Source organism: Apteryx mantelli, chromosome 21 (genome assembly GCF_036417845.1).
Source record: "Apteryx mantelli isolate bAptMan1 chromosome 21, bAptMan1.hap1, whole genome shotgun sequence".
NCBI classification, from domain to species: domain Eukaryota; kingdom Metazoa; phylum Chordata; class Aves; order Apterygiformes; family Apterygidae; genus Apteryx; species Apteryx mantelli.
Genome location: NC_089998.1, coordinates 7722281 through 7735944, shown reverse-complemented (window position 1 = coordinate 7735944; position 13664 = coordinate 7722281). Strand labels below are relative to the sequence as shown.

The 13664-nt window shown below is 46.6% G+C and overlaps 1 protein-coding gene across 1 annotated transcript in view; it reads left to right on the top strand.

Annotated features, from left to right (window-relative positions):
- COL27A1 (collagen type XXVII alpha 1 chain) overlaps window positions 1–13664 on the top strand; it is a 154331-nt gene that overhangs the window by 75612 nt on the left and 65055 nt on the right. Inside the window, exons 21-24 of the mRNA XM_067309369.1 lie at window positions 693–737; window positions 2154–2207; window positions 3756–3800; window positions 11074–11127. Of these exons, the coding sequence (XP_067165470.1) occupies window positions 693–737; window positions 2154–2207; window positions 3756–3800; window positions 11074–11127 (198 nt within the window). The remainder of the gene's footprint in view (window positions 1–692; window positions 738–2153; window positions 2208–3755; window positions 3801–11073; window positions 11128–13664) is intronic.

Sequence of the window (13664 nt, the reverse complement as noted above, 5' to 3'; positions counted from 1 at the left end):
GTGGCTGCCAAGAGTACCTAATTTCTCTCTTGGCAGTGGGTTTTAGACATCTGAGATGATTTGGAGGTAGCTTAACTGAAGATCTCCTAGAAACTGTAGGTCTGATCCTGTCACATTAGAAATTGGTGTAGAGCCAAGGGAGAGGACCCAGTCCAACTGCTGTGTGAGATTTTGGGATATCTCCATCCTGCAGCATGTCTAGTTCCATCTGAAAGCAAGAGAAAAACTTTGGTACAGTTGCCAGATACGTGGGAATTTTAAAACACCCTTTGGGGGGAGGGGGGAGAGGCACACAGAGCTCTGCTGCATTTGAGTCCCCTGTCAAATCAAATGAAGCAGAATCCTATGAGCATGTCAAGTGTATCCCTGGGCCAAACCCAGCCCTTGATAAGCCCACCCAACTGGTGTTGACTTCAGGGGAATTTTGTGTGGCCTTTAGTGGCAGGACTCAGCTTTGGGGTTTATTCCTGAGATGAGGAAGGGAAATGAGGAGCCTCAGGGAGTGCCCAAAGAAGCATTTTGCTGAGCTGCCTGCCCTGCAATTTGGAAGGACTCAGTTATTAAAATGTGACAGCTGAGCACACAGCACGTGTTTAACTGCTGGCCAGACTGCAGACCTTCCATTTTTGCTGTGTGGCGAGTCTGAACTTTGTCACTGTTTTGCCCTTCATTTTAATTTCTTTTCACCTCAGGGAGATGAAGGACCCTTAGGACCACCAGGAGTCCCTGGTCCAGAGGTAGGTTTCACTGGTTTTAAATGGCTTGATCTGTTACTAGCAACTCCATTGACCTTGCAAAAGAATTAAAATAACATAAAGCCTCAAACCTTCTGGTTTGGAAAGAGATCTTCCCTGCTAAGAGGTATTGTTTTGTCCAGGGCTTGGTCCAAATGCTTGATCAAGGATAGTGGAGAGTCAAGGAAGAGTCTTCCACAGAGTGCTGAATGGGACTGTAATTTTATAACATGCTAATGTTGAGCAGGTAGAAAACCTTGATTAAAGTCTCCAACCTTGAAAAACCCTTTAACTTTTAAATAGTTCATACTCAAGATAAAGCACTTTGACTGGAAACCATCTCTGTAACTAGCCCTGATATTTGGTTCCTTGATTTATAGTAACTTTTCAATGAGAGCAGGGAAATACTGGTTTGAAGGGAGGAAAAGCAAGAAAAAAGACAGGACTCTGAAGTAGAGCCCTTTCCGTCTTTGCATCACTTAGAACATAGTGACGAATCACAGAAACAAAGTGAGGAGAAGCAAAAGGAATGTTATTGCATCTGCGAGCTTGCCAGCTCAGGGTTTTATAAAGGTTATGTACATAATTACTATTGTAAAATAGTAAAATATCTTGCAATTTGGTAACTGTGACAAGAGCTTCTATATGGCTCAGGAAAGAAATGTTTTATCTTGCATTGCCTCCCTATGTTCCAATGGGTGCTTTTATTGCTTTCTGAAGAAACATGACAAATCCAGTTACTTCAGTGCCTGGACCAACACCAAAAATATTCTTCTAACCAGAGGGAACATGGACCTTTTGGTCTGCAGGTTTCATCCTGCTTTGTTCAGCAGTAGATGTGAATGTCAGCCTGGCTTCCTCCTACTGCAGGGACACTCCTGTTCCCTGGTCCTCTCTGGATGCCAGGGGTGGAGCCTGTAAGGAGCTCACATGGCTCAGTCCCAGTCCTCACTAGCAAAGTACCAACTTCAGATACTCAGGTTGCTGGTGTCCTTACTGGCATGGATGCAAAAAACCTGCTGTAAGTAAAAGAAATCGGGCTGAATGTAGCATGTAATTATCTAGAGGGCAGTGACAAAGCCCTTAGCTTGGTTGATTATAGTCCATGCCTGGTGTTACTGATGCAGTACTTAAGTAATGGAACCTAGTTGGAGGGGTAGAAATGGGCTTATCCTTGCAGTAGCTGTCTAGACACGTTCCCCATGGATCAAACTGAGTGCCACTTGAGACAGTGTTTTCCTCTTGTGTTGCCTTGGCATCAGTGAGGACTGCTCCATCTTTAGTGCCCTTGATTCACTGGGAACATTGCTTGAAAGCTGCACCTTGTTATATGGGTTTACAGACACACTGCTGTGAACAAGGGCAGCTGCAACAGTTATTACTTAGTTTTTATATTTGTTGTTCTTCTGTATATTTCAGGGTCGACCTGGCCGGAAGGGGTTTCCAGGAAGACCTGGTCCTGATGGTCCGAAGGTGAGGAAAGGGTTTGTTCACGATGAGAGAAAAGGAAGGCAGAAGAGGGCAAGGGAAGCCTCTTTTCTCAACTTTAACATGCTCTGAGCCTAAGGTATTTGTTCCAGACAGGACAGGGGGAACTGAGGATTTCTCTGAAAACTGGGGTCTTCATCCCTGGTTGGTTTCTTCAGCAAAAAGAAAGACAGGGCATTTTTTTAAAGCCATGTGCTTTATTATAAACAAGTGTGTTCCTCCTTTGATATTAACCACCCCCCCCCCAATCATCTCATCTTTTTTTTCCGTTGCTTCTCCACGGTTTTGTTCTAAAACAATGCACATCATTCCTATCTTTGCTGCCTAATTAGCAGCAGGAGCCATCCCAGGGCAGCCCACTCCATAAACCCACACTCAAAAGGAAAGAGAAAACCCAACAAAAACAGCCTCTTCAAACAGTAAATAACAAAAATGTGGTCTGGCAGCACATCTGGAGTATCTGCCTACTGAGAAAATACAGCTGCTGTCACCCAAAGACAATACTGGTTAGCAGTGCCTCTGGCCTCCGGATAGCCTGCCCTGGGGTGCTCAGCCAGCCTTTGAGTACTACCATGGCCTGCCCTTATCCCTGGCAGCTTTGAAATTCTTCTCCTCCTGTTTTTCTCTTCACCCCTCATTTTTCTCATCTCCGAATTTCTCTGATACTGCACTGTGATTTAGCTTGTGTGGGTTGCTCCTGTGGTTTTCGTGTAGACGCTCCATGTGAGCAGTAATGTGCATGTGCTTGAGATTTTGCAAGAGCGGAATCAGGGCGCAGCATTGCCCATTAACATTTGGGTTGTCCTTTGTGTTTGCGATCCTTCCACTGGCAGGTGAATCCTCTGAACCCCTTCTGCTTTGTCATTCAGTAACTACACCACCCCATGGTGTCCACACTCTTGTTTCCTCTAGATGCTCCTCAAATCCTTTACTTAATCATAATCCTTTCCTGTTCTCTTCCTGCTGATGATTTGTTTCTGTCTTCTGTGTCTCTTTTACTCGTTCTTTCAGATAGAAATATTACAGGGCAGAAACACCCCAGCTCCAGGAACATCCTTGACGAGAACTCATGCCTTACTAGATGTGGGAATAAGCCAACCAAGACTAGGCTGTGCTACAGAAAACCAGGCAGCTTATATTTCAATATCTGAGCTTGGCTTTGTGTAGGTTATTTCACCGCAGCAGGACCTGTTGCTTTTCAGGGCATTTCACTCCAGAACAGTGAGTGTTTGCTCCATGTTTGTGTCAGCTATGATTCTTGCTTTGAATTATCTTTCAAGTCACATTGAGTTTTGTAAGAGGTTGTTTCTTGCTGTTCTTCCACAATTCACATGAAGCAGCCCAAGTAATGGGTCTGCAAAGAACTGGGGGAGTTTAACTCGAAAAATCTTGCTGATGCACCTCCCTAGTGCAGCTTACCTGCACCTGGATGAAGTACATAACTGTTCATGACATGAACACCGTTGTAGTGTCCTTAGGGTCTGATTGGGAGCAGTGAGTAACCAGGGTGCCATCTCTCTCCTTGTCATACAGGGTGAGCCAGGAAACCGTGGCCGACCAGGGAAAGTTGGTGAGCAGGTAAAGTCCTTGTTTTCCTTCTCTGTTTAATGATCTCGTGTGTATGCCATCCCCTGGGAGCCCAGGGTGCAGGCAGAGGACAGCAACCAGGTGTTTCTGGCCACTTCAGGCCTGTCAGAGTCCCAGCACTTCAGCTCTGATGTAGGAAACATTTCCCTTGGTTCCACTGAAGCTCTCGATGAGCAGCACTGACGGTGGCATTGATGTCTATTTTAAACTGGAGGTTTTCCTGTAGGCAGAGTGCTCTGATAAAGTCACAGTTGACTGACGTGCCATCAGTATTGGCAGTATTATAGCACGTATGACCTGGTGTGCTTTATCAAGCAGTTATATTGTCAAGGAGGCAAAGTCACTGTAATGAAAGAGATTATGTATTTCTGTGTTTTTCCTCTTAGTCTTCAAGGGCAATTTCCAGGCTTTGCCCACCTAGGTTTTGAGGGCAGAACTCTCTGCTTTGAGGTGCCGAACTCCTTTGGCTCCCACTGGATTTTCTGGGAGCAGAGGAGACAGCAGCCGAAAGAACCAGGCCTGGGGGAGAGAGACACTGAGCCACATTTTGTTGTACTGCAAGAGAGAATGTTCTGCCTGGGAAGCAGGGAACGTGTCTTGTCCCTGTAGGCTTCAGGGGAACCACAGACGCAAGGAAAAAGAAACAGTCGCTTCATGTCTCTGTGATTGATTGAAACCAACCACCTCATCCACCAGCAACCCTGAAATTGCAGCCACTGAACCTCTGACATGTTCTCTGCGTTCTTGTGTGACCACACCAAGCTGGATGCAGCAGCTGGTCCCGGCAAGGGGGCGTTGCTCCTCAGCACAGCTGTCCTTCGCAGTGCTGTCCCTGCCTCATGGTCAGCAAGTTCGGTTAGGCTTGGTTAGCTTGCCAGTGCCTCTGGCTTTTCATTCCTTTGTGTCCAACACCTGGGGGTCTCGTGTCTCACGGGTTTCTGACCAAGCATGTCCAAGAAGCCAGGATGGATCGTTTTCAGTACCAGCAGTCTGATGGACCTTAATGTGAATCGAAGATGGTCATTTCTACTGGGAAATTAGAGCCATTTCTGAATTGCAGTTAATAATTTACAAAGAGCAACAACTGAAGAAGCAAAGTTGCTGCACACGCGTGAGGTCAGGGCCCAGTTTCTCTTTGCCACTCTGTCACCTTCTGCACGACGTGGGGCAGCACCTTCCAGTGCCCTGTGTCTCAGGTCCCTTTCTGCAGAGCGTGCGTGACAGAGCTGCTCTCCCGTGCAGGGCCCGACGAGATGAGAAATTCTGCTGGCAGGGAATACCTCGCTCTGAACAGCACTTAGTAGGAAGCCTCCTGATCTCAGACAGTACCTACAGACGCTGTTGCATTACAGTTAACATTGATTGTTTAGAAGTGCTTTAAGATGCTTAACAAGAAGTTGCCATTGAAGGACAAAGCACTAGTAGAATTATTATTCTTTAACGTCCCTCAGGACTGACCTTGGATGAAAACTGTAGGCACTGTTCACCGAAAAGAAAACACAGCTGGCCTCTGCTGACACTGAAACCAGCACAGTGGTATGAAAGCTGCCTGTATTATTTTTAGTCAATTAGTCTCTGTCTAGAAATATCACCCAGAAAGAATTTCCATTTCCGTACTAGTTAAGTCATTAGAACAAAAATGTCGCACCAGGTTAGTGGGAAATAACCTCCTTTCCCATCACACCTTTGCAGAACAATGCTGGAGTGTTGGGAAACTCTCTACCTAAGCATCAGCATTTGGTGTTGGGGCTGGGCTGTTTTTCTGCAGAGCTCTGGGAGGTCGGACTGACAAGGTCACTCAGCGCTGAAAGGCTGACCTTCACCTCATCCCTTTTTTCTCTTTTGGACACCTAGATGCTTTCTATTCCATAGGCACAAAATGAGTGATGAAACTTTTCCAACTCGCTTCTCTGACCTTCATATGAGTTCCCTCTGACTGGAAACCCTCAGCATAAACAGCTGAAAAGTGATCGCCCATCCATCTCATCAGAGCTCTCTTTTTCCCTTCCTTATGGACATCTGTTTAGGCAAACATGGGAGTTTTTGAAAGGTTTCCAGTGATACTTGAGCTGCCACTAGGAAGACAGAGTTTTTAAGCCACAGGGCAGCCCCTGATGCGTTGTTTTTCCATTGCAAAGACACTCACTCAGGAAATTCATTCATAAGATGCTTGTTGCCTTCAGATGCTGGAAGGACTCCAGCTGCTGGGCTCCCCTGTACCCTGCAAATGTGTGATTTAACCCTTCCTTGCCAGTAGATGGAGGCAGAAGAATATGACGAAGAACACAGCACCTCCAGCTCAGGCCACCAGCCTTCCTGTTGCAGAGCTGGGAACACAAAGCAGGAGGATGTTGCCTCAGTGTCTGTACCCGAGGCTCAGACAGCACCGCAGAAGAGGAATCACTCTGCTGGAGACAGAATAGCATACTGGGGACAGGTCCTCAAGTCCATGGTCCCCCTGCCTGCTCTGCGCTAGAGGCTGAAAAGATCAGTGACGGACTGTGCCAGCTGAAAGAGGTTAAGGTTGACCTCCTCCTTAACAGGAATGAGGAGGTCCTGTCACAGCAGGAACATCTTGTTGAATCCCTCCTCCTGCACAAGGCATGTGACCTCCCTGTTCACGCACACAGTGTTATTAGGTTCAGCCACAAACCCATCACTCCCTGCTGGGAAGGGCTCACTCCTTGGTCACTTGGTGATGGAAATTGCATCCATGTAACATGCTGGGTTGCCTGTTTCTTGGGGTGGTGTTGGATTTCTGAGCACCTTAATCTCAGCTGTCCCTTCCCCTTACCCACCACTCTGACACAGCTTCTTTGTACCTCTTTCTTTGAGGGAGAACCATGTTGTCCCACTGTCAGATATTGTTTTAAGAAAATATGTGCCTAAAGAAACCAGCACCATCAGTTCATGTCCTTAGTGTAGTTTTTTCCTTGCAGTGCTCTTACAGAGAAGGGTTGTGCTGTACTCTGTTTTGCTGGTGAGATTTGACATGTAGAGATGCAGATGGACTTGGCCAAGGTCAGACGGGTAGCTGATATCAGAGCAAGGAACTGCACCATTGTTTCCCACATCAGAGTAATGCCTTTCCCAAAGCATTCATTTTTCCCTCAGAAGTGCCTCTTTCTGAGCTACAGACCTCTCACTCATGGATTTACGGGTACTCGAGCACACAGAGCTGCTTTGATCTGTCGAGGCATTTTGTCGGTGTCACGACATTTCCTTCATTCATTTTTCAGAGGGGAGTGGGAGCCCAGGGTGGCCCCAGGGTATGGCTGAGCTTTGGTGCACAGAGGGTTAAACTGCATGGATTTTCTCTGCGGGTCAGAGCGTCCTCCCTTAAACTGTGATATTTACTGTTTTACTTTCCCTTTCTTTCATCTGAATGGGAGGATTGTACATATACTCCCTCCGTCCTTTGTCCCTGCTTTGTTTTGTTTTGAGTTCTAGCGAACCAGTAAAACAGAAAAGGCCGTGATCGGTTCCTGCTGGGAGCGACTGGCCGTCCCATCCCTGGGAGACCCTGCTCATGCTGGGCTCGCCTTTCGGTTTTTCTCTCAAATGGGCTATGATTTATGCAAGGCTTCATTGCTGACTTGCTCTCTGTTGATGTAGCCAGGAGGGGGGGCTTAATTATGACAGGGCTGGACAACAAATGGAGAAAGCCAGACAGGAGTTAAGAATTACAATCTGCCAGTCCCCCCCTTCTCTCCCCGCCAAGCCCCACAGCAGCTTTTTAACAACCTACATCCCTTTTCCGCCATGCCCTTGGCTGGGGAATACAGCAGACTGAATCATGAGCGACATGCTGAACTCCCCATCTAATATAAATGTTTTACATTCTTTCCTGTATACTGTGGGCTGTTATCGGGGCAGCCACCGCTGCTGGGACTTCATGTGCATCATTACACACGCTGCCTGGAGTCATGTTTGATGCAGGGCTTCTTTTCAACCCTGGGAACCTGGGAAAATACCTTCTGCCACAGCCATTTTAGCATAGTGACCACACTTCAAGTTTATTTTGATTTAGTAATTCTCATCCGTGGCTTTTCTGGTTCTTAAAACCTAAATCTTTTGCTGCTTGTGCTCCCTTCAGTGTCTGTCCCATTTTGGCCGGTGAGGAATGTTGTTATCCAGTCTCCTCTAGTTGTTTCATATACTCCCAATAAGTTACCAACATTTATTTTGCCTAGACATATCTATTTCATTTTATGTCTGCTTGCAGACACAGCAATGTTAGTTAATTTAGCCCAGAGCAGACAGTGTTGGCTGCAAACACTACAGAGCTACTGTGCTGGAAGTGTGTTCATGTCACAGGGTCCCTGACTCCCGTCTCGCCATGGTGACACCATGGGGTGCTCCTTTTCTAGGTACACAAGGAGAAGTGAAGTCTTCCCTTGAACTGGATACATGATGTACCGCCACAGACAGAATTGTCTCCTATTTCTGGAGTGAAAACCAGGCCGGAAGTTTTGGCTTTGCTCCCCCTCTGTCCTGCCGTTTACCAGCGCAGCAGGTGCAGTGTTTGCCTTTACCCTGCTTGTGTTGGCAGCACCGGCAGCTTTCTGCACAAGCTGTGATAACGAATGGCACATCTGTGACGGAGAGCAGGGTCTCAGGAGGGTGCTCGGTTTGTGTTCTGCTTGGCGTGCTGTAATCAGGGTGCAGCAGACCATCTGCAGAGCACCACCAGGTTGGTCAGGAAACACAACCAGTGTACTTCATTTCATGACCCGGATTCCTTAGAGACTTTATAGGGTGGGAGCTGATGCTGCTGAGGACAGCATATCCAAAGTCCGCTGCCTTTAAGCCTGAGTTTGGGTAGGAAATGCTGCACCTCTAACCTCTCTGAAGCATTTTTGAAGCACTGTTGTTTTGAGTGGTAAGTGTGCACACATTTGCTGCAAGAGTGGGGATCTCTGTCCTTTTATAGTAGACTGACCTAAGGTAAACCAGAAACATCTTAAAGAGAGTTTCATCTCATTGCTTTGCCATTCTTTCCTCTGCCTTAATGTTTGCCTTCGTTGCAGCCCTGGGCTACTGGAAATTTGCAGTAACTGGAAACAGTTATCAGCTATGTATCTGCACTTGTGCCTAATTGAAAAGATAATTGATTCAGCAGCCTTCAGCAATGCCACCCAGTGGCAAACTTGCATATGCAGATGTTGTAAATTTGCCTCTTCTCCATTCTGTTCCTGCATTGGGTAATCTGCTAGAGATGAGCACTGCTTTGCTCTCACACGTGTTGTCCGTGTTTCCTGATCTCGGTGAAATACTTGTGTACTGGCAGTGCTTCAGCTTTGGGCGCAGCAAAGACCATTGCAGTGCAGGTGTCAGAAGGCTTGGTAGCATCCAGCTCCTGACTGGAGAGGAGAGCTTTTCTGGTAGTAGCTGTCTTTCTGTGGTTAATCCAGTTTTCCATCATGTCACAGTGGCATGCTGCTTTTCTAGACCATCTCTAGAAGAATTTCTAACATGAGCATCTAACTCCAGGCTGCAAGATATCCCCTGAGCTCTTTGCCTTCTGCATAGGTTATTTCCAAGCACTTTTTTGCTCAGATGTTGCCTCTGTGCCAGAGCATGACAGTGGCTCTCTCAGAGTGGAGAGTGTGCATGTGGCTTCTCCTTGAGAGAGGTAGGGGCATCCAAGTGAGGCGTGCTTTCATTGAGCCCATCTGCATGCCCCAGTGAGGAGCTCCTGTTTGCAGTGACATTAAAGGATAGTATTTAATTGTACCATGTGAGGAAGGTTAATGCATGAAGTCTCTTGGCATTTGGAGTTGTCCTCAGGAGTTATTCCCTGTAAAAGTCACTAGAGAGTGACCCATGGTGAATCTTATGTTTTCTGAACAGGATCTACTGAGCCTCACACGTGGGAATAGCAATGGAGCTGGTTATTAGATGGCAAAACTTCCCATTTTGCATGCGACTTCATGGAGACAGTTGCTTTTGGCGGCTGTGGAAGCTGCGTAACCTGTAAGCAGGCTGCAGTCATGGCTGTATTCTCCTCTGTAGCTCCGTGGTATCTTTAACACTCTCTCAAAGCACAGATGGAATCTGAACCACAGCGATGCAGAGATTGCAGATAGCTGCTCTATGAACAGCAGGCATGTCTCAGAGCAGCCAGGAAAGGAGAAAGAAATAAAGCAGGAATATAGAGAGGAAACCTTTGCTCCTTCTCTTGCTGTTCCCCAGGAAGGGGGATTGCAGGGTGAAAAACTCTCCCTTCTTTGACACCACCCTCCAGAAGGTTGGCTTGCTTGTGTAGCTTTTTGCCCTGCTGTAGTTGTGTGTGCTGAATATTTTCTTGAGAGAGTGTTTCATTTGAAAACCTCCTTGATTTTGAAGTGAATACGTGAGGTGCATTGGTAGAGAGGAAACTTCAATTTATCATGAAGGTTTCAAATGATTTAAGAATGAAGATGGGTGGGATGATGTTAAAACTGTTGGGAATAAAGTTGAAAATCCATTTCCCATCTCCTTTGATTTGCTCAGCAACCACCTCCCAGCAGCAGTAAGGCTGTTACCTAAAATCAAACAAGCCAGAGCATGGCTTAAATTGACACCACCCATGCCAACTATGGGCAGGTTATGAAGTGTTTCAACAGGAGATAAATCCCTTTAGTTACAGATTAATTGGAGGATTTAAATATAGATATATATCTACCAGTGACCCTTGCTGGGACTAGGGCTTAGGGGTCCAAGATGGTTTCTGAGCAGTGTGGCAGATTTGCTGCCCTGCTGGCCCCTCTCTGGCTGTGCCCTCAGACCTTTATTCCCTACTAACATCCCAACAACATGACACTACCCAGGGCAAAAGTGGTTCAGATTAAACCAGAAGAAATCTAGCCAACGCGGCAGTTAAAATGGTGATAACTACCAGCATCTGTGCAACGCAGGAGCTCCCGCTATCGATGATCTCCGGGAAGCTGCACTGACATTTTAGGAAATACTTGCAAAACAAAGCCATGCTATGGACTGGGCATTTCTACGAAATGTGGTTAACTCATCCCCTATATTACGTGTTGTGGCTCTTGCAGATCCTAGTGCTGCTGTTCCAGCTGGCTCCTAAAGTAGAACCAGCTGTGGAGTTAGACGTTCCCATGGCCGGGAGCAACTCTGTCCGCTCTGGTAGCCAGTAGGAATTATTACTGAGCAGTATACGAGGGATGCTGTGCTGTTTCAGCCAGCAAGGTAGCCCAAAGAAACTGTTTGCTCTCTCAGCAAATAAAACAGAAAATTAATTGTGCTTTTGTTTCCTTAGGGTCTAATGGGTTTCATTGGTCCAGTAGGGGAGTCTGGAATAGTGGGAGAAAAGGTAAGATTACTTGCAGCAAATTCGTTGTTGTAACTTTTGCAGGATGGACGAGACTGGGGCGGGGGGAATATTGAAGAGATTTAAATTGTCATGTCAGTGCAACACCCAGCTGGGAACATAGCGCTTCTAGGGGGTCTGAGCTAGTCTTGGGCCAGTCAAAAATGATCCACTTCACATTTAGGAATTAGCATGCGCTCATCCTCCAAGGAGATGCTGTCAGATATTCTCCAAAAATGTAAATTATTTAAGTTTCATTCATTCATAATCTTCCGGAAAGCTTGTATTTAACAGTCCCTCCCATTTTTTTATCCATCCCCCAATGCTGGGAATGAAGGACCCCATGTGCCCTGAATTCCTGGTCAAGGGAGGAGTCCCTGGAGTTTAGGTTGCGGACAGATTTGCTCCGAGATGTGTTCCCAGGCCCACATTGAGTTGCCGAGGGGTTGCAGAGCACGGGGCTGAGCCTGCACTGACCGGGAGTGCTTAGCAAATTCTCAAGTGCAGAGAAAGTAGGAGAAGGCAGCCGTGTAAACGAGCACAGGCTGGTCCAAATTCTTCCCTCTTTATCTGACAAGGACCTTCCTGTCCGCATGCCCTTGGGGTTGCACTGGGCATGCTATTAAGGGCTGGTGCCCTCTTGTGTACAGTCTAGATACATGCTTCCTTCAGGGAGAAAAATGACTTTATTTTCCATAAAAAGTAAATGACTGTTAATTCCTTTTCTACTGGAGTATAAAATTTTATTTGGGGGTAGCTTCTAAAGACAAATCATCTATATCGTTGGTTATATTTCAGTTTCAGAGTGCTGGTTTTCATTGGTGGTTTAATTATTCACAGTCCAGCCGTAGAGATAGTAGAAAGCATAAGATGATGTGTTCTGCGCATCGGTTCTTTCTCTCTCTTATTACTTCAAGCCCTGTCCTCTGGGTAGCGATGTCAAGACTCTGTGACAGTTGCACTGTGTTCACGGCAAAGGCGTTTTATTTTTTGTCAGCAGCAGACTTGGGCAGGCCCTTTGCAGGAGCTGTTCTCTGTGTTGAGGCAGTGTCAGAAGCAGGCGCAGTCTGAACTGTCAAGGCACAGAAGAAGTAAAAGGAACTACATGATGTGGGCTCCATTTTAGAGAAGGCTAACAGAGGATTAAAGAATCTGTGATGTGTCCAAAGTGGTTACACAGAAAATCAGTGCCTGACTGAGTTGTCTCTAGGGCTCAATGGCAGCTGCAGGCCTGAACTGAAAGGGGGGATGAGGATCTGCCATGCAGGAGGCACGGGAAAACCCTCTTCCTGCCCCAGTGAATCCACATCTGACCCTATGACTTCCATGCCAATGCCTTCACCACAAAAACCATCCTCATGTTGCAGATCAACTCTGTAACGTGGCCATGTTACTTCAGTATCATGGCAAACTCAGGCTGTCCTCTGAAAATCTATGCTAGGAGATCCTCAGCACAGCTGTGATTTCTATCAGACTTCTCTACCAAAACAAACTTACAGATGACAAAAATAACTATCATCAAATCAAAACTTCAACCAAGCCTCCAGTTGGCGTGGCATCCTACAGCTTACTATGTTGCTGTGAGCTAAATGAAGTGGGAAATATGCTTTCATTAGGCGTAGCTGAGTCAGCAATCTTCATCTAGAGAGCTGCAAAACTTAAGGCTGAAGCCAGCAGAATCCAAAAATGATCAAAGAGAACAATACAGCTAATACTTAATAAAATCCATGCATTCAGGAAAAAAAAAAATCTTCATTGATTTACAAGGGCCAACTGGTGACAATGCACACTCTGGGGTTTGTTTTTAATAAGATGCTTAAAGTCCAGAGAATATTCCCTCCTTACACTGTAGCCGTTGGAAGGTAGGTCAGATTTTGGGCGTAAACTACTTGGCACCATTTGCTAATTCCTCCTTCCTCATCCCCCCGAGCACACAAATGTAACACACCTAATTCCCAGTGCATTACTGGGGATGCAGGAGAGAGTAGAGGCAGTGGCGGTGGGAATTGCCATCCTCTCCAAAAAGGAGTAGTTGACAACCCATTGCTAGAGCTGTGCCTGCAACTCACCCTTGCGTCAGCAGGCCATAGCAGTACTCCCCGAGGCTTACACTTCACCTCCGGCTCTTGGCTGATCCAGAGAGCCATGGATGTACTGAGAGGAAGTGAGATGTTCTGTACATGGGGGAAAAGGAAAGACTTTTCAGAATTAATAAGTGATTTTTTGTACATTAATTTTGGGATGCCAAATGGTGGCTTTTTTAAAAGGGCTGGTATCTGAGGGTGGGAGCTGGGTCATGGAGGTATCCAGCTCTGGACCCCCCAGAAACACAGGCCTCCATATCATGGTTGTTTGCACTGTGGTCTCCATGTGAACTGTAGGACAGGCAGTCCCTGTCCCAAAACGCTGTCTCCTGAAAGCATTGGCCGTCTATTCCAGGCAGCTTCTCTGCGTTCCCCGATCTGATTCCTGTTCTTAGCAGGTTCCTCATGATGCAGCTTTCAAATCCAGATCTCTGAAAGCATTAGAGCACGCAGGGA